Source organism: Artemia franciscana, chromosome 16 (genome assembly GCF_032884065.1).
Source record: "Artemia franciscana chromosome 16, ASM3288406v1, whole genome shotgun sequence".
In the NCBI taxonomy this organism is placed as follows: Eukaryota; Metazoa; Arthropoda; class Branchiopoda; order Anostraca; family Artemiidae; genus Artemia; species Artemia franciscana.
In genome coordinates, this window is record NC_088878.1 from 11578544 (window position 1) to 11605084 (window position 26541).

At 34.3% G+C, this 26541-nt stretch overlaps 1 protein-coding gene across 4 annotated transcripts in view; it reads right to left on the bottom strand.

The window, feature by feature from the left end:
- The window catches only part of LOC136037074 (mediator of RNA polymerase II transcription subunit 15-like), a 104656-nt gene extending 79131 nt beyond the window's left edge, over nt 1–25525 (bottom strand). The window contains exons 1-4 of one of the 4 annotated variants that reach the window (XM_065719520.1): nt 25396–25525; nt 15719–15853; nt 13355–13494; nt 1101–1175 (exon numbers count right to left, since the gene is read on the bottom strand). In XM_065719520.1, coding sequence (XP_065575592.1) covers nt 1101–1175; nt 13355–13494; nt 15719–15771 — 268 coding nt within the window. In that variant the 5' untranslated portion in view covers nt 15772–15853; nt 25396–25525. Of the gene's footprint in view, nt 1–1100; nt 1176–13354; nt 13495–15718; nt 15854–25342 lie in introns of all 4 variants that reach the window. The other 3 variants (XM_065719521.1, XM_065719517.1, XM_065719519.1) reach the window with 3 other exon arrangements.
- Nucleotides 25526–26541: the final 1016 nt, after the last annotated feature.

Below are 26541 nucleotides of genomic sequence, written 5' to 3' on the forward strand. Positions count from 1 at the left end.
TGTACTTTGTACTTTTTATTTATCTTCTTCTCGATAACCTTTGGTGATATATGGGGAAGGTTTTCATCCTGACCATGAGGAATAGATCCAAGAGTCTGTGAAAAGTGGAGATAATGCCTGGACAATCTTGGCAAGGTGTTTGCTGACATCATTAACAGTTCTAATAATAGGCTTATCAAGCTGGAAATCAATATTACTAATTTGCTTGTCTGAAAATTTTAACTAGATTATACTACTTCTTGGGGTTATAATTAAAAATATTCTTCATAGCATTTTTATAGTACCTGGCTTCATCGTTTTTACCATTACGAAATAAACGAATTTTTTCTTTGATCTTGTCTTTTAGAGGTTCATTAACGTAGGGTTTATTATTTGAACACTTCTTAGTTTTCTTTTCGGGAAACGATTTTCCATAATTATCAGATAGCTTCCTTTGAAAGAATTGAACTTTAGAATTAACATGAGTAGCTAGGACATCAGTATTAAAGACATCAGTTCCGTAAATATTTCTATTTCACTTCTTTGCTTATATCAATACATTGCTTTCGCTTAGGACTTCGCCCGATATTTTTTTAGTATATCGACCTTCCTTTTATTTACAATATTGTTCTCTCTCCTTTAGTTCTGTCCTCCTTTAGTTGCACACTTTCGTAAGCTCAGATTTTAAAGCGCTGGGCATTGATATTTGCATTTGAAACAAATTCTTGTTTCAAAACTACAATAATGTTGACTACTTAAAAAAATAAAGGAATGTACCAGCTTCCAGAGGGTAAAAAAAGCAGTTTTTAACTCAACAAATTTTAACCTATAATCATTTAAATCCAAAATTATTAACAGTTGTTAAAATTACTCAATGACAAAAATTCAAAAATTAATTTATAACAACATCGCCCCTTGATTTCTAATAGCCCTACTTATAGATTACATTTGCTAACAACACATCCACACTTGCAATTAAATTATGCATACCGGTTAAAAATATGACGAAAAACTAGTATTAAGGTATAAGAACAACGCCGATAAGATAATGCTTATAATTAAGTAGCATGTCGGTAACATATAAATTACCATTCACAAAATAAAGCTTTTTAACGTTATACCTTGTCCAGGTCCCATAGAATCCGGCATACCTGGGCCTCCCATTTGCATTGGACCTTGCTGAGCATTCTTCTTATCTATAAGAAAAAATATTTGAAATTTTTCCAGAATTTAAAAATATTTAGAAAACAAATTCTAACAATCTTGCAATTACCGTACTGTAACTCTTAATTTGCATTCTGGTCTTGCTCTGTGCCTGCATTTGGTTAAATAGTCGTCTTGCTTACCTATTCAACAACAGGCGTTTTTGAAACGTTATATTCTGGGAAGGAATATAAATTTGTTTCTATTCGGCAATTTAATTGACACTTAACTGGGGGAAAAATTAAATAGGGGAAATTAAGTGTTTACATTCCCTCGCCCTCTCATGCACAGGAAAAATACAAAAACAGCACTTTTAGAAAGGACAACCATCACTACTTAGCTTAGATTTTTTTTTTAAATATCCTTTCTTCTAAATCTGAGTTTACCAGCAATGACGAACTCCGAGAATCAAAAAACTTACTGGAAAAAATATTTTAAAAAATCACCTTGAAATAGATTCCCAATTGCATATACAGCTCAGTTTTAGTACATTTAATGAATGAATACTTTGTTATGTTTTAAATAAAAAATAATTAAAGAAGCAGAACAGGATGGCCCCTGGTCTAGTAAAAGAAGTAATGAAAGCCCAGAACTAGGAAAATAAACTTAACCCAAAATTATTCAAGTCACATTAACATTCAATTTTTTTTTTTTGTCAAAAACATCACACTGGTCTTTCGTATTTCATATCATTTGCAAGGCAGACAGATATTTTTGTGATTTTAAACAGAACTTATTCTGTTTCCAAGCCTAAAAGACCGCCTAGACACATACACAAGACATTTCAATAAAGTTCAAGCTATGATGAATTTTTTTTTTTTAGTCAGAAAAACTGAACGAGCAGAAAAATTGAAGGAAAGTTACTATGGCTAGAACAAGATTTTAACTATTCATATGTACCTAGGAAAGACAATCGTGGCAGAATCGCCATAATTTTTTTACGACTATTAACGCAATTTTTTAATTAATCTTTTATTAAATAAAATTAATTAATAAATAAATAATAACTAATAAAAATTAACAATTAATAATTGTAATTAATTTATTTAAAATCTAATATTTTAATTTTAATCTTAAAATAACCTTTTAATTAACATAATTCTTAATTAATCTATGAATTCAAATTCCTATCGTACTTCACTGAAAATGACTATTAGTCAAATAGCCAAAATACCCTGTTTTTCTTTATAAAATGCTTATTTTGCGGTTAAGGTAGGAAATGAGGCTAGTAGCTGGTTCCTAATTAAATCAGGAGTTAAGCAGGGTTGTGTTCTATCCCAATTTATATGGATCATTTTGATAGGCTTTGTCTTAAGCAGTACAGGAAAGACAATGGGAAAACACGGAATCAAATAGGGAAGAAAAACTTTCCTGGACTTAAATTATGCTTATGATTTAAGCATCTTAGATGAAAGTGTGAGCAACATGAACGGACTTCTATAGAGGTTTTGCAAGTTCAGGGTGCTAGAATAGGTTTGAAAGTTAATGTTAAGAAGACTAAGCTGCTATGGCTCGGAATAAGTGAAGATAAGAGGGTGGCGTTGGGTAATAAAAAGATCGATCGAGTGGACAGCTTCACTTACTTTGGTAGCATTAATAGTAAAGACGGAGGGTCTCGTGAAGATTTTAAACTTAGAATAGCTCAGGCCCATAGTGTTTTTCCAGTTAGAAAACATTTGGAAGAAAGGGAAGATAAGCCGGCGAACCGATACTAAAATATTGGAAGCTACAGTGATGAAAGTGGTCAAATATGGTTCTGAAGCATGGGCGCTCCGAAAAAAGGAGGAATATTTTCCAGATGTGTTCCAGAGAAATTGCCTGAAATGGAAAGCAGGTCGTCCACAGTCAGGGTGGAAGGATGTCGTAAAGAAAGATTTAAAAGAAATGGAAACTTCCTAGGGGGAACATGGAGGCTTTGAATAGATTGGGATGAAGGCAGATTGTGCGTAACTGTGCTGGCCTCAGACGGCTTGGTGTTGCAATGAGTTCTTAGTAGTAGTAGTAGTAGTAGTAACTACTTTGATCATTGCTAGTTTTATTTTTCATAAGATAAGAGCAAAAATTGTATATCTATAAGAATAATACCCATATTTGTGGAATCGAATTTTATTTTGCAATATGAACATTAGGCACATTCCTTTTCAAACAGTTCGTGGTAACGAACTGTAGTAAGGAGCGACCCGGCTCAATAGTAAACGAAACTATAAAAAACGGAATTTTGATGCTAAAACATACATCAAAAGAATCGGATTTTCATGTTGATTTTAAATATATAAGTTTTATCAAATTTAGTCTTTGTCATCAAAAGTTACGAGCCTGAGAAAATTTGCCTTATTTTGGAAAATAGGGGGAAACACCCCCTAAAAGTCATAGAATCTTAACGAAAATCACACCATCAGATTCAGCGTATCAGAGAACCCTGTAGTAGAAGTTTCAAGCTCCTATCTACAAAAATGTGGAATTTCGTATTTTTTGCCAGAAGACAAATCACGGGTGCGTGTTTATTTGTTTTTTTTGTTTTTTTTTCCCCAGGGGTCATCGTATCGACCAAGTGGTCCTGGAATGTCGCAAGAGGGCTCATTCTAACGGAAATGAAAAGTTCTAGTGCCCTTTTTAAGTGACCCAAAAAATTGGAGGGCACCTAGGCCCCCTCCCACGCTCATTTTTTCTCCAAAGTCAACGGATCAAAATTTTGAGATAGCCATTTTGTTCCGCATAGTCGAAAACCATAATAACTATGTCTTTGGGAATGACTTACTCCCCCACAGTCCCTGGGGGAGGGGCTGCAAGTTACAAACTTCGACCAGTGTTTACATATAATAATGGTTATTGGGAAGTGTACAGACGTTTTCAGGGGATTTTTTTGGTTTTGGGGGTAGGGTTGAGGGGAGGGGGCTATGTGGGAGGATCTTTCCTTGGAGAAATATGTCATGGGGGAACAGAAATTCAATGAAAAGGGCAAAAGATTTTCTAAAACTACTATAAAAAAAAACAATGAAAAAATAAACATGGAAAAGTTTTTTCAATTGAAAGTAAGAAGTAGCATTGAAACTTAAAACAAACAGAGATTATTACGCATATGAGGGGTTCTAAAAATACTTTAGCATAAAGAGCTTTACACTAAAATACTTTAGTGTAAAGAGCGAGGTATTAACGAGGGTACAAACCCCCTCATATACATAGTAAAAATTCAAGAATATAAAAGTTTGTTACGTAAGTTAATTCTTAAGTTACGTATATTTTTTACTAATAAAAACATTCGTTAAAAATTAAAATTTATAGTTGCCTTTTTATGTAACGGAAAAATTGCAGGGCAACTAGGCCTCCTTCCCCACCCCTATTTCTCAAAATCGTCTGATCAAAACTAAGAGAAAGCCATTTAGCCAAAAAAGGAATTAATATGCAAATTTCATTTTAATAATTTATGTGTGGAGAGAATTTCAAAATCAAACATGCATTAATTCAAAAAAGTTCAGAAATTACATTAAAAAAAAACTAGTTTTTTTAACTGAAAGTAAGGACATTAAAACTTAAAACGAACAGAAATTACTCCGTATATGAAATGGGTTGTCCCCTCCGCAATCCTTCGCTCTTCACGCTAAAGTTTGACTCTTTGCCACAATTCTGCTTTTTAAAACAATTAAAAGCTTTAGCGTAAAGAGCGAAGGATTGCGGAGGGGACAACCCATTTCATATACGGAGTAATTTCAGTTCGTTTTAAGTTTTAATGTCGCTCCTTACTTTCAGTTAAAAAGACTAGTTTTTTTATGTAATATTTTTCAGGACTGGTGATAATAACGATTGCAGCATTCTACATTGCAACAAAGTACAGCTTTAAGTTTGTTTTAATGAAGTTAAAATCTGAGTTAAATTTATATTTTAAGACGTTTCCATAAAAAAATATCCGTTTCACCAAGCGAAATTGAGTAAAGTTTTCAAGGAGTGTTTTAGTGGATGTTGAACTAAGTCAAAACGAACTATGAGCATGTAGATCTTCAAAAGGGTGTAACGGAAATATCTCAGGAACGGCTTACATAATTAAGTTGGAACTTTCAGGACATATTGTGGCTGATTTTGTAACCTAATCTTGGTTATGATGTCTTTGTTTTTTTTTTGTTTTTTTTTTTACATAAAGAAGAATAAAATATTCCTCTGAATGCTACATGGCAAAAAAGCACAATAGCTAGCTATTGCAGTATGTCAGATACTGTAACAAGGTGATGGCAAAATATTCACAAAAATAATTAATTTTGTTTTGTTTTCGTTTTTTCATTATGAGAAATAGTAATATTCAGCTCGAAAAAAGGGTTGTTTTTAGTAGAGTGTATATTATGTCTCCAGTTTCATAAAGAGGAAGAAAATGTCCTCTGAATCCAGCCCCATGGCGAAATAGTCAGATACTGTAAATTTTAAACAAGGCGAAGGCAAAAATTTCGCAAAATTTTCCTTTTAATCAAACAGTTCGTGGTAACGAGAAAATTTGCCTCATTTAGGAAAATAGGGGAAAACACCCCCTAAAAGTCGTAGGATCTTAACGAAAATGACACCATCAGATTCAGCGTATCAAAGAACCCTACTGTAGAAGTTTCAAGCTAAAAGCTTGACCACAGTCCCTGGGGGAGCGGCTGCAAGTTACAAACTTCGACCAGTGTTTACATATAGTAATGGTTATTGGGAAGTGTAAAGACGTTTTCAGGGGGATTTTATTTTGTTTGGGGGTGGGACTGAGGAGAGGGGGCTATGTTGGAGGATCTTTCCTTGGAGGAATCTGTCATGGGGGAAGAAAAATTCAATGAAAAGGGCGCAGAATTTTCTAGCATTACTATAAGAAAACAACGAAAAATAAACATGAAAATGTTTTTTTCAAATGAAAGGAAGAAGTAGCATTGAAACTTAAAACGAACAGAGATTATTACGCATATGAGGGGTTCTAAAAATACTTTAGCATAAAGAGCGAGGTATTTAGGAGGAGATAAATACCTTGCTCTTTATGCAAAAGTATTTTTAGTAATTTCAACTATTTATTCTACGGCCTTTCTGATTCAGGGGTCATTCTTAAAGAATTGGGACAAAACTTACGATTTAGTGTAAAGAGCGAGGTATTAACGAGGGTATAAACCCCCTCGTATACATAATAAAAATATAAGGTTATGAAAGTTTGTTACGTAAGTTAATTCTTAAGTTACGTATATTTTTTACTAATAAAAACGTTCGTTAAAAATTAAAAGTTCTAGTTGCCTTTATAAGTAACCGAAAAATTGGAGGGCAACTAGGCCTCCTTCTCCACCCCTTATTTCTCAAAATCGTCTGATCAAAACTAAGAGAAAGCCATTTAGCCAAAAAAAGAATTAATATACAAATTTCATTTTAATAATTTATGTGCGGAGAGCCAAAACCAAACATGCATTAATTCAAAAACGTTCAGAAATTAAATATAAAAAAAACTAATTTTTTTAGCTGAAAGTAAGGAGCGACATTAAAACTTAAAACGAACAGAAATTACTCCGTATATGAAATGGGTTGTCCCCTCCGCAATCCCTCGCTCTTTACGCTAAAGTTTGACTCTTTGCCACAATTATACTTTTTAAAACAATTAAAAGCTTTAGCGTAAAGAGCGAGGGATTGCGGAGGGGACAACCCATTTCATATAGGGAGTAATTTCTGTTCGTTTTAAGTTTTAATGTCGCTCCTTACTTTCAGCTAAAAAAATTGGTTTTTTTTTATTTAATAGTAGACAAGAGTCTGCTTTCCAGCTTCGACAGAGTCCAATCATTAACCTTTTTTTACCAGCATTATTTCTATAACTTTCGATAACTTAGACCTAAAAAAATAACATTTGCAATAGACAAGTAAAGAGCGAGACACTCATCTTTTTTTCGGCGGGTATTTACGAAATCCGCACCGATTTGCAATGAAAACGGCACAGAATTTAATTCAAAAATTTTCTAGTTTTCGGTGCCGATATACAAAAACATCAATGAATTTCAACGTAATTATAAGAAAAAGAAATCCTCAATTGCTTCCTTTTTTTCAACTGGAAAATCAAAATAACCAAATAATAATAGTAGTAAATGAATATTTACTAATAAAATAACTTAATAATTTTATAATGAAAAAAATTAAAATTTAATTTAAATTTTTTTAATGAAACAAAATTTAAGAATTTTGATAATAAAAGAACTAAATAATAAGTTGAGATTATTCATGGAATTATTCATAACCTATAGTTGACTAAAGATGCACATGATGTTTAGTTTTGAAAATCTCACGCAAATGGCATTGTTCTCCTACTGCTACCGTTTGCCCGTTGGGATGCTGAAATCGGTGCCCAAAAAAGCAGCGTGTGTCCAGCCCTTGAGATGAGATATAATTTCAACCATATTTTATTTGTAAGTTTTCCTCGTTTACAAGATTAAAAACCCATAAACTCAAGAGATTTAAGCTCTTTCCCATTAGTTTAAACACTTAAGACAAGTTAAGCGTCGTGTTATATCTAGTAGCCAAATCGAAAAATGAATTTCTTTGCTTCAAAAAAACTACCCCCGCTATTCCAAAAAGGAGTTTTAAAATAGATTTAAAAAGAAACAAAGCCATTGCTATAATTCTGGAAGACATTTTAGTTTCTGAATTTTGTTCTGTCTTATTTCTTTCAACTTCTTATAATTAACAAACAGCCTCTCAATGAAACTTTGTACGTTCAGTCACATTTTCAAATATGAACCGGGCTAATGCCAGAAGAGGTCATCTAGCTGAACCAAAAAAAGTACATTCTCAAGTGGAGTGGAAAGAGCAGTAAAAACTTTAACTCTCTTGAAACACCTTGGGCAGGATCTCACTAAAATTGCTTATTGTGGTGCACACCTACTTTGAAATGAAGCAAACATCTTCAGATTCAAAGCAGATCGAACAATTAGGGTACCAGAATTTAACAACTTTAAAAGTGATCCTTAAATTTATTATTTGATCTACGAGCAAATAAACCTTGTTAGTAAGATGACCTTCAAATTTCTTCCAAATATAGCAGAATTTTGTACCTCCTATGGTAAACCTTTAAAAATGGAAAGAGGAGTCCTTAGCATGACCATATTGGTTCTATTCTGATCACATCCCTCCACACCACCGCGGAGGATTCCCCTTTGGGAAGCTCCCGTCCCCAAAAATTCCCTCCAACAAATGTATCCCCCTTCTCCTCCAGAAAATTACTCATCTGAATCACTATAACAGGCAAAATAATTGTGAAAAAACTAAAATAATAAACTGTATATTTAAAATATAATGATGTTAATTCTTGGAAATCTCAGCAATTAAAAATTTTTTTTTGCAAGAGTTTTTATCTTTATCAATATTTACAATCCTTATGTTTGATATGATCTTAAATTTTAGTTCCTGTTCGTTTTGGGTTAAATTTATTCTTTAATAGTAATTTCTGATCGTTTTGAGCATAAATTATTATAGGACTTTATTTCTGCTGGCCTTAGGTATAATGAAGCTGTTTACTATTCCTTGAAAAACTTTTTTTTTTTGGAAATTTTTTTTATTAGTTTCTGTACGTTTTTCAAAGCCAATGTTCTAATATAGACAAATATAATATAGACAAATAAATATTTCTCCAGTTTTTTTAAGTAATATACTCTCTGAGGCCAACCTGACTTTTATACATAATAATGATAGATGGTAATAAGCTTACCTAAGCTATGGATTGCACAATTGCACACTGAGCTTAGGTAACCATAGCTTAGGTTTTTTTTAGGGTTTCGGATTCAGAATTAAAATATTCGATTCCAGATTATTAGTTCTAACTAGTGTCTTTCGATTCATTTCCACATTCCCTGAAATTTTTACCTAAATATCATTATCCGTTCCTGAGATACTGCAGATACGCTTTTTTGACAGCCTGGACGCATTCAGTTTCTTTTGATTAGATTCAACATCCCCCTCAACATTTTCAGGAAGTGCCAACTTTATAACCTTATATGTTCCTGAATTATTGCACACACCATATTAACAAGCTCGATGTACAAATATTTTTCATTGATTTCAAAAAACCCTGACTAGTTTCAGGTAAAAACAATTAGCTGATCCTGAAATATTTCACATACACCCTATTGACAACCGGAATGCACATACTTGTATTTTGATTAAGTGCAACATCCCCCTCAACGTTATCTAAAAGTTTCAACTTACTGCACAAAAACATCCTTGGGACATTGCAGAAATGCGATTTTGATAATCAGAATACATGTGGTGTCTTTTAATTCAGTTTAACGTTCCAATCAACATTTCCTAAAAGTTCTAATTTAATAATCTTCGCCGTTTCTGAGATACTACAGCTATACCCATCAAAAAATAGGACGCACACAGTGTCTTTAAGTCCAACATTCCCCTCAACATGCTTGTTATGTTTCAACTTGATACCCTTCCCCAACTATTCTTAAGATATTTAAGATATCCCATTTTGACAATCTGACTGAATGTACCATCTTTAAATTTTTTTTAAATCTCAATCAGAGCCGTTTGGCCGTTCACAAGATATTGTACATAAGCCCTTTGGAAAACCTGGATGGACTATGCCATTTTGACAAAATGGATGCTGTTATACTCTTTTAATTTAGTTCGATAGTTCTAGATGTATTAGCAGAAGTTGCAATAGTATTTGCAGTCATAGCCGTAGTAGCAACAGGCCTACTAATAGTAAGAGTCACGGTCACAAGTAGTAGCAGTTGTAGTCCCGTATTTTCGTAATTGTAGTCGCAAGTTATTGCACTCGCAGCTGAAACCAAAGCGTAGTTGCAAGTAATCCTAGTCGCAAGAAGCTGTCGAGATCTATTCGTATTTGCAGTCACAAGTAGTATCAGTCGCAGTCGCAAGCACTCACAGTTTTAAGTAGTCTTGGTTGCAAGAAGACGCAGTCTCAGCCACAAGTAGCCGTAGTCGAAGTTGCAAGTAGTCACACTTGCGAACTGTCTCAAGTAATCATTTTCGCAGTGGCAAGTAGCTACAGTCACAATAGTAGTCCTGAAAGTTTCAAATTAACACCCTTAGCAACTCCTAAGATATTGTAGATGCGTCCTTGACAGCCTGGATGTATATAGTGTTTTTTATTTAGTTCAACATCTCCTCAGTATTTTCTAAAGGGAAAAGAACTCACAATAAAATACAATCTTTAAATTTAAATATTTTCAAAACAGCCCTGGTATCATTACTTCAAGGAAGTTCAACCAAGACTGGTAGATCAATCGAAATACTACTATTATTTCTATTATATTAATATTACAAGCGATATCAAATTAAATAGTAATACTTCTTTAAATAGGGATTTGGGGGAATATTCACTTAATGCCTTAGATACAAATTTAATTAAGAATTATTTAACTAATTATATTAAAAAACCAGGACATAATTACATTCAACCTGTTATGGATAGACCTTCTAGGCTGGATGTCAAAAAGGCAAGATTAGTTTTAAGAGTTTGTTTGTAAATGTTTTTTATTCCATCTGAATGTGTTGTCTTTTTTCATCTCGCTTGATCTACCAGTCCTAGTTGAACTTCCTCGAAGTAAGTATGCTATGGTTGTTTCGAAAATATTTTAGTTTTAAAGATTGTATTTTAATGTGAGTTCATAAATATTTGTTTTGTTTTTTTTATTAGTTTTGCTGAGGACTGCCCATGGATATAGGGTCGAAATATTCATTTAAAGTTGCCTTCCACTGTCTTATATAAAAAATTGCCCAATTGTTCTACTTGTTGTTTATGACGGAAAGGCAGTGTGGTCTTCGTCGCTATTTACGATCAGGGGCTGTGGGTGGCGTGACATCCCCAGAGGCAAAATTACTAAACTTCTTGACTATTTAAAAAAGCAGAAACTTCATAATCTTGATCAGTGTTGCGGTGGGAATGGGCATCTAAAATGACAACGAGGGTCCTTTCCCACCAAGCACGGGTCAAGATACAGAGCTTGGTGGGAAAGTGCCCGGTTTACAAAGACAGAACAGTCGTTCCTGGGATATTACTTATGTGCCCTTTTGAAAATCAGCATGCACATAGTACGTTTGATGTTGTTCAAAATCTCCCCTCAACATTTCCCGAAAGTAGTCAAAATTTAGAAATAGTCACAAGTAGTCGCAGTCACAGTCGCAAGTGACCCTGAAGGTTCCAAGTTAATACCATTAGCTGTTCCTAACATACGGCAGATTCCCCTAATGCTACCCTTGATGCACATAGTGTCTTTTGCTTTAGTTCATCATCCCCCTCAATATTGGCTGGAGTTTCACCTTAACACCCATAAATTTTTCGGATAGACCCAAGATCAAAACTTTCTTCGTTCCCAATGATAAATCCGGTACGTAAACAATCAGTAAATTACATTAATAACAACCCTTACCCTCGGGGTTGTGGAGGGGGGCTTGGCAATACTAGACGCCAAGTTATTAGACCTTTTGACTATTTTAAATAAATATTTTTCTAAATTTCAATCAGTGTTGGAAAGGAAGAGCTAAATTGGACAAGTGAGGAGGAGCTGGCTGCCCTCTGACCACTTACGAATATTCCATAAAACATACTCAAAAAGTTTCAGCTTACTACCCTCAGTCATGCTATTCCTGAGATTCAGCCAAAACATTCCTGAGACACCCTTTTGACGACCACCATGCACATAGTGTATTTTGATTTTGTTCAATATTCCCCTCTAAATTTCAGGAGTAACAACAAGTAAAATTGATTGGGGTCGTAAATAGTTGCACTCACAGTCGCAAGTAGTCACAGTCTCGGGAAGTAGCGGTCACAAGTAGTAGTAGTTGAAGTCACCGTTGCAAGTAATCTTAGTCTCAGTCACAGGACAAGTTGCATTGGTAGTAGCCCTTAAAATTTCAAGTTAATACCCTTACCCGATATTATAATATTACTGATACATCTTTTTGATATCCTAGATGCACATAATGTCTTTTGATTTTGACGAACAATCCTTAATATTCTGCGAAGTTCCACCTCAATACACTTAGCCTTTTCGGAATCACCCAGGAACAAACATTCCTCCCTTTTCAAATAATAAAACCTGCATGTAAAAATGAACCAATTGCATAATTTATATTCCTTGCCCCTGGGATTGAGGGGGGAAGGGATATGGCATATACAGATGCATAGTTATTAGGTCTTTTGACTATTTTGAAAAAAAATGGCTTTCAAAAATTCTTATCAGTATTCAGGGGAGGGTGTATCTAAAAGAGCAAATGCGGGGGGGGGCGGTAGATTGTCCACTAATAATCTTCAGCATCTTCTTCAAAATACCCTGGAATTTTCAACTTAATATCTTTAGCCGTTCCTTAGGTATTGCAGATACGTCTTTTCGACAACCATCCTGCATTTAGCGTTCTGATTTTGTTCGAGGTTCCCCTCAACATTTCTTGAAAGTTTCACAATAACACTCTAAGCTTTTTTGGAGATAAAGGATCAGACATGCCCCCGTTTCTCAATAACCAAGCTTAAACATAAATAATGGGCAACTGTCATAACTTACAACTCTTGACCCTAGGGCTGTGAGGTGTATATCATCCCCAGAGGCACCTTTTAGACTTTTTTGTACAAGATGGCTAATTCAAATCTTTGATAAGAAGTCTTAGGGGAAATTTCAGCCAAAGAGGACATGTGAAAGGGAGCTGGTTGCCTTCCACCAGCCTTTTAATATGCCTCCCAGCCTTCTCTGACAAAAGGATAAAAACCTTCCATAGCCATTACTGTCACACAGGACGGCAAACTGACGTTGCAGTTGCTGTGAAATAACCTGAAAGTTTCAATTTCATACCCTCAGTCGTCCTTAAGATATTGCAGATACGCCTTTTTGACAAACTGGATAAATATAGTGTCTTTTCATTCAGTTTAAGATACCCCTCAACATTTTCCAAAGTTTCACCTTAAAGCCTTAGCCTTCTCAGACATTCCCAGGATTGTCCACAGGGGCGGGAATTATCAACGGGATAAATTGTTCGCAGGGGCTTAATTTTCTGGCAGGATAGGGGTGCTAATCACCTGGACACCGACCATATTCACAAACCAAAAGCAATTACGGAAGTTGCTTAAACCATTTACTTAATTCACTTGAAGAATTCACTTTAAAGAACTGAAAAAATCACTTAAATTATTTGCGGCGCATGAATTACTTTAGGAACTTAGACTTACTTAAATCGCTAACATGCAGAAGTAGTCTAGCTAAAAATCCAAGATAGTCTTCTCTAGTCTTGGCTTTTTGATAAAAGTGGCTTTCCATTTCGATAGCACTCTTTGTTGTCGGATTTCCTGAATTTCGTATGGCTTCCTCTCTACAAACAAAGAAGGGTTAACATATTTTTTTTTCATACACATGCTAATATTCACAACACCAACTCATAGATAATCATCAGCTCTATGACAACCTGATCAATGAAAGAAGCGGGAAAAAAATTGGTCGGGGGAAGGGGGGCAATTGGCCTTTGTCTCCTAGAACTTGTAACCCCTTTGTTATAAGCCTAGAATTGGGGTCCACCCAATTCTAGGTTTAAGCATGCCTAAGCCTACATAAGCTACTACATGGTTATTTTATATTATGCAGAACTTGACATATTTTGAAGTTACTTCCACTATACTTTACCCCCAAAACCCCTTATAAAAAAATATATAGCCCAGAATAATAATTCCCATGCATGTTTTTCATGTGTCACTCTTGTTTAAACCCGTGTACCCATAAATTGAAGCAACACTGACGAGATCAAGAACGGGAACACATGACAAATATTAAATTTGGGCTATATATTTGCACATTAGGTGGGGCTGGATTCAATACATTTTTCTGCATATTACAAAGTAAAAACTGTTTCCTTATCGTGTTTCCTAATCAATAGCCCCAAAATCTAGGCTTCTACCTTAGATTTTGAAAAATACATTTTTGCGGGTATTTTTAGTTAAACTGTCCTTTTTTGGTATTGTATTGAAAAAATGGCAAATATACCCTTTTCCCCCCTCTCCCTAAATCACCGTGAATTGACGCTACTGATCATGAATTCATTGAAGACATAATTGCTTGAAAAAAGAATTCAGAGGACAAATAAGAAGACAGAGACGGCTTCGTAGAAAGGAGGCAGCTCATCAGAAATGATATTAAAAGTTTTAGTGTCATTCTTAAGTAGCAAAAAGATTGAGCCAAGCAAAGTGGCAATTCCCGCCAAGTTTGTGGTGCAAAACAGCAACTATGGGCCAAAGGGTCCCAAAAAACAACAGAGTGAGAATCCATAAATAGCTCATAATTTAAAACTACCAAAAGCTATATATTCAGTTTGCTAGTTTCAGCAGCAGTAACGACTTAGAGTTCAACCCTAAGAATGCACGTAGTCCCGTCCACAATTAACGGTTAATGTAGCCATTCATTTTAAAGCTGCATTTTAACTAAGTTGACTCATTTGGGATATGATCAAAGTACATACAGTAGTGAATAGGTGCCCATCATCCGTCATGAAGGAAGGTTTGCTGATCTATGATTGGGGGGGGGGAGAATGAGCCATAAAATGAACCATAAAATTCGCACTTTTATACCCAAATTTCCTAACTCTCAATGGGCAACTAGATAAATATAGAAGAAGGTTTGGGGGAGCACAGATTAAAAAGGGATAGACATTATTAAAACTGATCAAGCTTTATACAAAAATGGAAGATGAGAATGATCTTGGCTCACGACATATCAAGTATAAATAGTATACAATCTAGTGTCTTGGAAGAGATCATACAAAAGACAAGATGAAATGGTCATGTTTCAAAAACATCTTGAGCCAGAAAAACCTTCAAAATTTCTACTGCTTGGCAGCAAAAAGCACTTTTGAAAATGCTGCTTTTAATATCTGATTGTTCATATTTTTCTACAGATAAAACACTGAGCTTGATTTCATTTAAGTAAACACAATATATATATATATATATATATATATATATATATATATATATATATATATATATATATATATATATATATATATATATATATATATATATATATATGTGTGTGTGTGTGTGTGTGTGTGTGTGTGTGTGTGTGTGTGTGTGTCATGCAAGATTTAACTGTTACAGCAGGATTTATGAGAAAGAATAACAGAAGTTCACTATAAAAATCTATATTTGAGTGAATTTCTGTGTGACAGTAGTTGTAGGCTTGTAAACTTGCTGTCAGATCTAGAACAGGGCGGATAAATCAAGGCACTGTAAGTATGAAAACTTGAAAGTACGTCCAATTCTAAAACATTTAAATATTACAAAACAAGGACAATTTTAAAAGAAAATAGTTTCTGTAGTAGTCCTCTCCATCAAATCTGCCTCTCTTTTATGAGAAAAGAGGGGATGGGAGGCAAATAGTTTAGAAAGTGGAAAATGAAATACCTGTGCAGATCTTGATTTGGAATGATTAAAAGTCAGATAGAGTCACCTATAGCATTCTATCATGTGCAATAATGATTAATGAAAAAAGAGAATAACCAGTAGAGAAACAATTTCTTAGGAAAAGAGAACAAAATAATTACTTACATTTTTGCAACAACACTCTGTCTGTACTGAGCACTTCTCCATTCATCTGCCATTTTGAGTGATTTTTATAACCAATAACGTAAAGAAATGAGCTTCTCAAACTTTATTTAATTGAAAATGAACTTCTTCTAGCAACTGTAAGATTAAAATAGATATTAGCTTTAAAAGATTTATATTCTATTGGGTGTTCATGCTTTTCATAGAAATTTGATGAGAGATGACTGAAGATAGCATACACAAAATCTGGGAAAAAGATGCAGCTATCCTATTTCCAAAATACTATTTTGAGGAAAACAGCTTAAATACCTGAAAATTAAGATTTCTCTTTTTTTAAATATATTAAATGTCATGTCCATCTAGTTTTTAGTTTATTGTCAGCATTGGAGGCTATTTTCAAAAAAAATGTATAAGCCCCCCTGCTCTTTAATTTCATTTTCAGCATAGATGCTACTTACAGATTTGACTCAAAGTAACTAAAATGATTATATGCTATATTTTACAAATAACATTTTGAATTTCTAAAGTTGCTTAAAGAGAAATGATGGTAGCCAGAAGTCTCTGCATAGCAGTTCCCAGTGTACCAACAATGCACCTCCAATTCCAAGTCACTTAACCATTTCCCAGCAGTTTTGCAAATATACCTTTCCTATTAAAAGCTTCTATGGTGCTATTCTCTTGACACCAAACTTACAGTTTATAAAGTTTGATTTTATTGTATTATTAAATTATTTTATTTGTATTTCTACAGCTGCTTAAAGAGAACTTATCGTAGCCAGAAGTTTCTACATAGCAGTTCCCAGTATACCAGCAATGCGCCTTCCATTCCAAGTCACTTAACCATTCCCCAGCAGTTTCACAAACATACCTTTCCCTTTACAGCAAACTTACAGTTTACAAAATTTGATTTACAACATTTATTACCCAACAGAATTTTAGATTTAAGGGATGTTCTTGTTGTTGTTTGGGGTTCAACCAATACGTCACACGCAATCGTATTGCTTAATCTATCCCAGCTTTATGCGCTCACTAGCGTGCTTGGGTATCACTTCAAATAACAGTCATTAAATTTATCTATATATCCCTTATCTTGCTTTTAAAAAAAAATTATCACATTTTAGAGACTGTTGGAATATTTTCTTTTATGTAGGATATACGATAAAATGACAGGTAAAAACAACTTTTGAAATAAATAGTCAAAAGCTTAGAATTTGATTTTGATCCAAACTATTTAGAAATGCAAAACAAGAATATGAGATAAAATTTTAATCAAAACTTTATTAGATTTTTACTTGGGCTAGACAAGAGTATAGTACATGATATGCTCATTCATATCAATCAATACCTGTTATAGTTGGAGTTAAAATAATAGTTACAGGCAAAGTATCAAACACATATGCTGGGATATTTTTGTGGAGGGACAGGGGCCTGTCATTAAAAGAAAAAAATATTTTTAGAGTATAAGACTACAAATACCAATTAGGAACTCGTGGTGATGTTAAGCATGAATTAAGATTCACTTAATTTTGACCAGCTTAAGGCAAAACCTAGATAAGACATATTAACAATGGTTTCACATAAATCATGAGAGTTCATCACACTGGCATAGGCTACTTGATATCCATAAGAAAATAATTTATTTCTGAGTGGTGAGTTATTTTTAGCTAGCCAATCATAGATCGTTTTACATTCTTTTATTAAGTAGCTTATTTTACAGAAAATGCAGTCAAACCACCAATACATAGAAATGAAATTTCAACTTTCATCAACTTGGACACCAAGGTATTTCTTTATGAGGCTGCTGAACATAGCTAGCTAGGATCCATCAGTTCTTTGAGTTGCAAATCAATGATTTAGATGAATTGAATATAATCCTGGTTTTCAATATGTGTGCCTGGTCACAAACAATCAATTGGAAATATCTTCAGTTTACAAATAATCTAATATGCAGTGAAAACTGATACCTAGCAATAAAACTGGAATTCTCTGACATAGCATCAAGAAATTATTTGAGAATTTGTCTTCAGAATACAATGAAGATACAACAAAAAAGGGTAGATCTTGAACAAATTGCAAAAAAAAAGACTTTCGTACTATTCGACTGCAAAAAACACAATTATTAACATATCCAAAGTCAGCATCTCTAACTCTAGGTGAAATGGGTCAAATCCACCCTTAAAGTGCAGATGGGAGGCAAAAAGATAAAATATCCCTATGCAAAAGCACATAGAAAAAGACACTTTCTATGGGGTTACTGGGGTTGTAGAAAAAGGAAATAAAGATAAAAATGGGTCATCACCATTACAGCAGGAATATTTTTGGAAATGTATCTTTAGTGTTTAAAGCGGAAAGGGTTATCTCCAAAAAACAACAACATATTGTATTTTAATGAATAAGGTGTCCTTTCTACAGTTTTCCTAGTCGTAGACCGCAAAGAAGGAAAAGAAAGGACTTGTAACCTAGAAAAATCGACACCTGTACTATTGAATGGCAAAAACAAAAAGAATAGAAATTGTAATTATAAAAAAAGCGCCTTTTCTGTGACTACTGGGATTGGTAACAGATTTTGTTGCCATAATTGTCAAGTCTACCCTAAACGTCTGGGGGGGGGGGGCACAAAAATATAAATAGTGAAAGAAATAGTGGGAAGAAATAACTTAGAGCTATTGGAGTCATAAGAAATGGAGCTATCTGCTACATAGAACATATCATTCAGGGATCAGGCCTGATAGAAATTCCAGAAATTGTTTATGCTGAACGAACAGTACCTTGTATATTGATGGGAAAAGCAGTAACTCACACTTTGCAAGGAAATATGATCATAGCTTGGGAGCTCCAAATTTGTCTACAAAAGGTTGTGGTGTTTATAGCAATATATCCATTGCAAGCTGTGTATGAAGAACTCACTGATGGTAGGTCAGGCTTGCAAGATGTTTGTAAAGATCAAGCACGAAAAGATCTTGAAGATGCATTTGCCAAGCACACTTTCATTTGATGGGAACAAAACATTCAAGCCTTGGATGCAGTACCTTGATATGGTTGCCATAATTCAGCAGCTCCTAAGGGCAGAGAGACTTGATCTATGGGAAGAACATCTACAGGTATGAAACAGGATGCTCACCTATCTTGCAGCAACTGGCTGTAACCAGTAGGCTATAAAAAGACTGCAAGAATTTAAATTCATAAAATAGCCAAGCTATCCATTTGTCACCCTGAAATTTGGAGATGTTTTTGCAATGATGGTCATCATCAAACAAAGTGCTCAGAAAGGAAGTGGGCTGGGTTGTCAGCTTACTTGGTTATTGAACTGGAATTCTTGAGGAGTGTTAAGATATTTAGAGGCCTTACCAGTGAATGCGAAATGTCAGAATTACAGAAAAATCTTTGGTTTATATTCCATTCTGCTTGCCTTGAAGTTCATACAGGAACTTACAGGAAAGAACTATTGGACTAGCAAACAACACAATGAGATGTGGCCCGCAAAGCAAAAAAAAACAACCACAAAGATACATTGCTTGTCACAGAAATGCTTGAAAAATTGAATTTATTTGAAGATTGTGAAAGACTGAGAAAATAAAGTGAACAGAACAATAGCTCCCTTGGAATCAAATGTAGAAGAAGCTCTAAAAGTGGGAACACTGATTCTTGATGGTATGGTTGGTAAGTCATTAGAGGATTATGTTTAAAGAAAGAAATCACAAGTAACCCTCATGACTACCAAGAGAGCTGGCTCACAAGACATCAGCACATAGATCCTAGCCTAATCGTCAAGTTCTTGGTTTTTGCAAAATGATAAATCATACCAAAAAGGGCAACTTTAAACATAAATTTCTTTGTCACTCTCTGCTAAAGCTTAACCTGATATTGTGAAAGCTTTATTTGAAGCTTTTAAAGACATAGATAACATGTGCTCAAATACAAAAGAACAGGGGGGACCCCACCTTCACGGTTTGGATAGTGGAGCTCTTCTTCATAGACTTCAGTGGAAGATTAGAAGTAGCTTTTCAATGATATTTGACTGGTATTTGGTGTTTATCAAAACGCAGTACCTGTACCCTTCTGGAGTATTTAATGGATATGATAAAGGCCTGCAACAAAAGACCACACACAGAGCAGACATGCAAAATTTATTAGAAGAGAGGTATTGTTTACTGCAGATACATAACTTCAAACACCAGGAAAAAATTTTCATAGCAAAGAAAATAGGACATTGTTCATCCACATGCTTGGTGAAAGCTTATATGAAAGGGAGATCAAAGTTATTCATGAAGAAGGCAATGCAGATGTGAAGATTATAAAAAATGTTGTTGAGAAGTCATATATTCTTCCTACTCCGCTAGTTGGTGATGGTGCTAACTTAATTGTTCTTTTGCTTTTTCACGTCAATTATGATTTCAACAAGATGCATTAATCTCCAGAAGCAAAACAAGGTGGCATAAGTGTTATGTGGGACATGCAAATGGTGAAAACTTGCTTGGGAATAGAACTCTGTAATTCTATACTTTTTATGTGCTACTTGGCTGCAATACCACTTAATGTATACATAGTGTTGAAAAGGCTATAGAAGGTAAGGTTATAAGCATATGTAAATAAAATATTGTCCATCTATGGACACAACAGTGATGAAGACCTTAACTCAACTCACTATCATATTTTCCAAAAGAAGGTCTCAACATCCTCAAAATTTGTCTATTGTCAAGACTTGCCACCCACACATGCATCTGGAAAATTTCAGTTGCTGCATATCTATCATCAGGTCCAAAATCAAATTAAAAATAGGATTCTCCACCTTTTCCAGTGGGGATTTAGGGGCAAAGAAACAGTCTTGGTTCCTATGATGACTGATTTATCCCTTGCTCTATTCTAGCTTCTGAAAGTTATAAAGTGCTCTTGTGAGCTGAATAGTTGTGGCTCAGAAAGATGTTCATGCAGGAAGTCAAGTCTAGATTGCTCTTTAGCTTGCAAATCATGCAGAGGGATCTCCAGTCAGAATGACATGGAAGCTGAGAACAATAACACTGCCTTTAATGCAAACAATTTTTGAAGGTTTTCCCTTATGATGTTTGACAAAGTAAAAATGCTTGAAACCAAAGTCATCTAGTTTATTCCTTAATACATATATTTATTAATTTGGCTACATTATTAAATGAGGCATACTTTGTATTTCTGGAAGCCTTGGACCTTTTTTTCTTTTGAGCAGGGTATTCAATTAAGATGTTTTCTATGCCCTATTTCCATCTATTGAATCTTAAAAAACTTTTCCTAACTTAGGGTTTCAGCAAAAGGTACCTGATTCTAAAGAAGACTATGTAATTTATATTCTGTAATTGCAAGTGTTTTACCTTAAATTACAACTAGGAGCAATCTAAGGATTTCTCCTTGTAGAGCTCCAGAATGATGACTTGAGTTGTATACAAAGTTCTTCAGATTTAGCAGTAGCTGTTTCTTTAGATAGTTTGTTCCAACTGTTGACAATTTGTGATGAAAAGAATTGAGTGTGGACTCTTGTTCTGGGCAATTTATTCAAGGTCTAACTGCATTTTGAAAACAATTTCAAAGAGGTAGGGGGGAGTTGGGTAGTATGGCATGTCAGGTAGTATGACACAGGCTCATAGCTACTGGTCTATAGGTTGTATTTATCTGTGGTAGCAAGAGCAGATGATATCTATAATACAAATGAGAAAACGAGTTTTCAAGAAGGAGAAATGACTCAATCAAAACTTATGACAATAAACACGTTTTTGAACCCTTGAGGCTAGGTTTTTTTTAGTCAGCTATGAGCTAAACTTAGGACAAGGTATAAGACATAGACAAACCAATTTTTCCTAGGATATAGGTTAGGTCATCATAAGCAGTTCAGAAATCATTAGATTGGAAAACCATCCAGGAGAAAATACATACCTCATAAAAAATGGTGAAGCATGTGTACCATGACACAGTTTGTGTTGGCTTCTATGACATGTGTCATAGCACCTCAGAGTTGACTTATGGTGCTAATGATTGAATTTTTTATATGAATGTTTCTATTAAGTACTAGTCTATATGATTACTTCCTAAGAATAGTAACATTAAATAAGCTTTAAAACGGATTTATGTTCAGTCTTACTAATGATTGTTGCATGCTTGGTAAAAAGGGGTTGAATTTTTCTTCTCACAGTTCTCTTGGTCTATCTCTCTCTCTCTCTGTGCCTGTGTGCTTGACTGCGGGTTTGCTTGTCTCAAACAAAAAGAAAATCCCATATGTTGACTTGAACATAAAAAGGCTGGTAAACACTGGTATTATGAGTTTATAAAGAGGAACCCTGAACTCCACTTGAAAAGATCTGAAGCTTGTAGTTTGGCATGAGCCACTAGCTTAAACAGGAAGAATGGAATCTCCTATAATAATCTTAGAAGAGTCCTTACAAAGCGCAAGTTTAGCCGAGAAAAAATAAATAATATTGAAAAGACAGGTTCAACAACAACCAATGTCCTGACAAATATTATTATAGAGAAGGGTATGAAACAAGTGGGCAAATTCTGTAGAGAGCATGGAATTCTTGTCACTCTAGTTGGCAATGTTAGTGCTTTAGGAACAGCTTTGCCACCATTCTTTGTCTTCCCAAGAGTTAACTTCAAGGACTATATGTTGGGAAATGCAAAACCATTAATTTGCTAGAGCTGCCAACCCAAGTTGCTAGAATACCACTGAAACATTCAGTTCTTGTTTCATACCACATTTTGTCAAGTAGGCCTAAGCCAAATGCAACAAGGAGATCAAGTGTCTGTTTATTTTAGATAATCATGAGAGTCACATGTCTCTTCAGACTCTCAACTTGGCAAATGATAATAGAATTGTAGCAGTGACTTTCCCACAACATTGCAGCCATAAATTTCAATCACTGGATATATCTGTCTATGAACCACTGAAGTGATATTACAATAATGCTATGGACTCATGGACAGTACATCATTCAGGAAAATCTGTGACAATATACAATACTGCAGTACTTGCTAAAAAAAAAAAAAAAAAAAAAAAAAAAAAAAAAAAAAAAAAAAAAAAAAAAAAAAAAAAACAGAAAGATTCTAGAGGAAACCTAGCATATTCTACCAAAACTTTGGTAAAATGCATATATATTTCAGGAGAATAAAACCAAACTAACAAAAATAGACAATATAAACAAAAATGTATATATATATATATATATATATATATATATATATATATATATATATATATATACATATATATATATATATATATATATATATATATATATATATATATACATATATATATATATATATATATATATATATATATATATATATATTGTCTGATAACCAATGTTTTTTCTGATATCTAATAATGACATTGATCCTCATGTTAGCCCAATAATATCAGTCAGGCCCTAGCCTGAAGACTGGTATCTGTAGTTTGATTCAACCAAGTGTAGTTTTCAGTGTTTGCCAAAATAACCTTTACCAATCATAAACCATTAGGTGCAGCCAACTTGAGGTGATAACTGAAGAACAAGATTTTGGCATTATTATTAACAGGGAGCTGAAGTTCCATAGCCATACACAAGCTCAAGCCTGAAAAGCAATCTAGGTCCTTGGGTTGACCAACAGAACTTACATCACCAGGAAGCTGTATATGGTAAGGAAACTCTACAAGCAGAAGGCATAATTTACAATGGGACAGGGGGCAATTGCCCCTGTGCCAGCTGAGATTTAGTTTCAGCAAAAAAAAACTTGTCAAAACTAAGATAACCCTGCATAATTCAAGTATCCAGAGAAACAGGTCAGTTTTCTTTAGTAGCCTATATCTTTGTCTTTATGGTAATATATACATCATTTTGTAGTTTTCACTTTGTTTGGGAAAATTGGCTCCAACTTTGTCCCCTCCCCCCAGGATTTTGACAAAATTATAGCCCTGTCTACAAGGTATAAGTCTGCCCTTATTTTGATTTTGATATGATATTAGTGTGTCCCCAGTATGAAATGGATGCTAAGGCAGTAATGTGGAATAATTAGTGCCTAGCCATCAAGCTTATATTACATCTGCAGAAAAACCTTATGAAGAGCATCTTAGATGTCTTAAACATACAATTTTGGTACATCGAGTAAAAAGGGGAGATGTTATCATGACTTGCAGGTTACATGAACAAGTAATCCTAAGTTCAATTTTCTCTCTACTTCTTTCTAGTATCAACAGGGGACAGTGACATAAATTACAGGTCCCCAGAAGCCAACAACAAGTGCTTCAGAACTTCTAAGCTGTTTACTCTGTGCCACTATGGAATGATCTTTCAGATGCTACTGTTCAATCCAAGACTGCTGAATCATTCAAGAAGGGTGTCAATCAGGACTAGAAAAATGTGAAATGGAAGCTAGCTTGGGATCCTGACAAACCTTGGTGAATTCCATACTCCTAGCATGATTCTCTACAGAAAGGTTCAACACCATCTTATCTAACTGGCCATGAGGTTTAGGGTATTACACATTTTCCATGAACTTTCTCACTTTTTGATTTAGTAGATAATATTTCTTCAAATAAATTGAACAGCAAACAATCCTCATCCATATGCTAGGCCTAACATCAACAAATAAGAAAATAGATAAAGAATAGCCTATATGGTTTGTGCTAGCCTATAGCCTATTATTGGCCATTAGAAGGGATGGTGGCAGAGAGAGGTATAACATATTTAAAAACATTACCCTATAGCCTAGATTTATTTTAGGATCTTTTATAGTAGGGTAATAGGCTATCAGAATTCTAAAGTGTTTCTAATAGAGAAGGGCAACCATAGCATTAGAACCATTTTGCTTGTTATTGACTTCTTTCAAGCCTAGCTGTATGCTTGTAACATGGCAAATGCAGATTTAAAACAAGCTTAGCCTATCAGAAGCCTTTTCACTTGATTTTAGGGACATTTTCTGTCACAGTGGGTTTAATGTTATAAAATTTTTCAAATGGTTCTAACTTTGGTAAAATTCTAGTCAATTGACTTCTTGCTATCTCAGAAAGGGGTCAGGCTAGGAAAATGAAACTTTCAGGGATAGGTCTACAAGCTAGAGTATGTCCTGGGAAGGTATTTTGAAGTACCCACCTCTACTCCTTCACCATCTAGAGGGCCCTGACCTTTGATGACCTTCAAAATATGTGTGTTATAAAAGTGAAATCTTACAAAATAGATTTTATGCTTGAATGAAGTACAACAAAATTGTTTTCAGCTTCACAACTTTGCTCAAACCAAATTTGTAAGGTTTTAAAGATATGCAAAAACATTTTCCAAATTTTGAAAAAAAAAAACATTGATATGACTCAGAATTCTACTCAAATAACAGGAATTGAATTTTCAGAACTAAAGGCAGAGGAAAAGCAACTGGTAACTGAAAATTAAGGTAAAATGTTGTTTTGCCAAATTTTCAATAGATGTAGGGGAATTTCAGGCCTCTCTAGAAGGAGAAGGAGTGAGGGTGGCACTTTAAAGTACCCTCCCGGGATATACTTTAGCCTGTAGACCCATCCCTGAAAGTTTCATTTTCCTAACCTAACCGCTTTCTGAGATAGCAAGAAGTCACTCAACTAGAATTTTACCCTAACTTGTTTTCACTACTGTAAAAATGCCAAATAGGCAAAACCTAAGGTTACACAGTTTTCCTTTAAATAGGTTTTGAATCAGGGGCAGACAAACCATGTACGGATATTACAAACTTATTTGCTGCTCTTTGAACCACGGCTGCCAGTTTTCAGGCAAAAATTTTCAAAATGGGATACTTTTAGCTTCCCTCCTAAAAAACTTGTTAATATAAAAAATGTTGCCGTTGACGCTACTTTTCTGTGATTGTTTTTTTCCCCGTACTATGGAAATAATATGTTTGAAAAATTAAGTATCCCCAAACGAGTATCATCACATAATTTTTGGCGTGCATTATCAGGAATTCCATATTTCTGCTTTTAAAAGCAGAGCGATCCTGTATTGATTCACAGCAGAGAAACAAAGTCCATACTTCGGTAATTGCAGCAGAAAATACTACTAAATTTTTGTCAAGAAGAAATGAATAATTTTTAATGTTGCTAAACATTTTTGCCAACAGAAGTTCATTTGCTAGATTAATAAAAGATCTTAAGCCGAACTGGCCAGCCATGAGAACAAAACGAAGAGAGAAAACTCAATATGAAGATTACAGACAAAACAAAACTTGTGCCAGTAGTGAAAACATAAAAAACCAAAACGAAGCGGATATTTCGCCAGTGTAAAAATGATCATCTTCCGGGTAAAAGAGACAAAAGATCAAAAAAAACTAAAATAAGCCAAAAACATATTAAACCACCACCAATATTAAACTACAATTGTCGCCACAGACCACTTTGGTTACTGCTACTAATAAAGTCACTTTGATGAAAACACCAAAGCAACTGGATAAAAATCATATAAAAAGGAAAATAAGTTTACTATTCTATTGTGAAATATTCCTTTTGCTTGGTATTACTGATGCAACTCCCCTTGGTCTTGTATTTAATATTATCCCTAGATGAATTTAGAAAGTTTTAATACCTTTGTTAACAACTGGTTTATTTTTTAGAAGGGCATTATAAATTTGACCAATATTTAAATTTCCTATGTCCCTTTTTTGAAACAGTAGCAAACATACATTTTTTTTTCAATAGCTTCCCTCGCTAATTATAGCCTCAGTCCTTAAAAATGGCCCTGACGTCATCAAATTTTACATGATGATCAGAGCTAAAGAAAATGTGTTCAGCCAACGCCAAAACAAAAGTTTCAGGAGGTTTGCATAATTTTAGACCTTTTTCTATTGAATAATGAGGTTCATTAAAT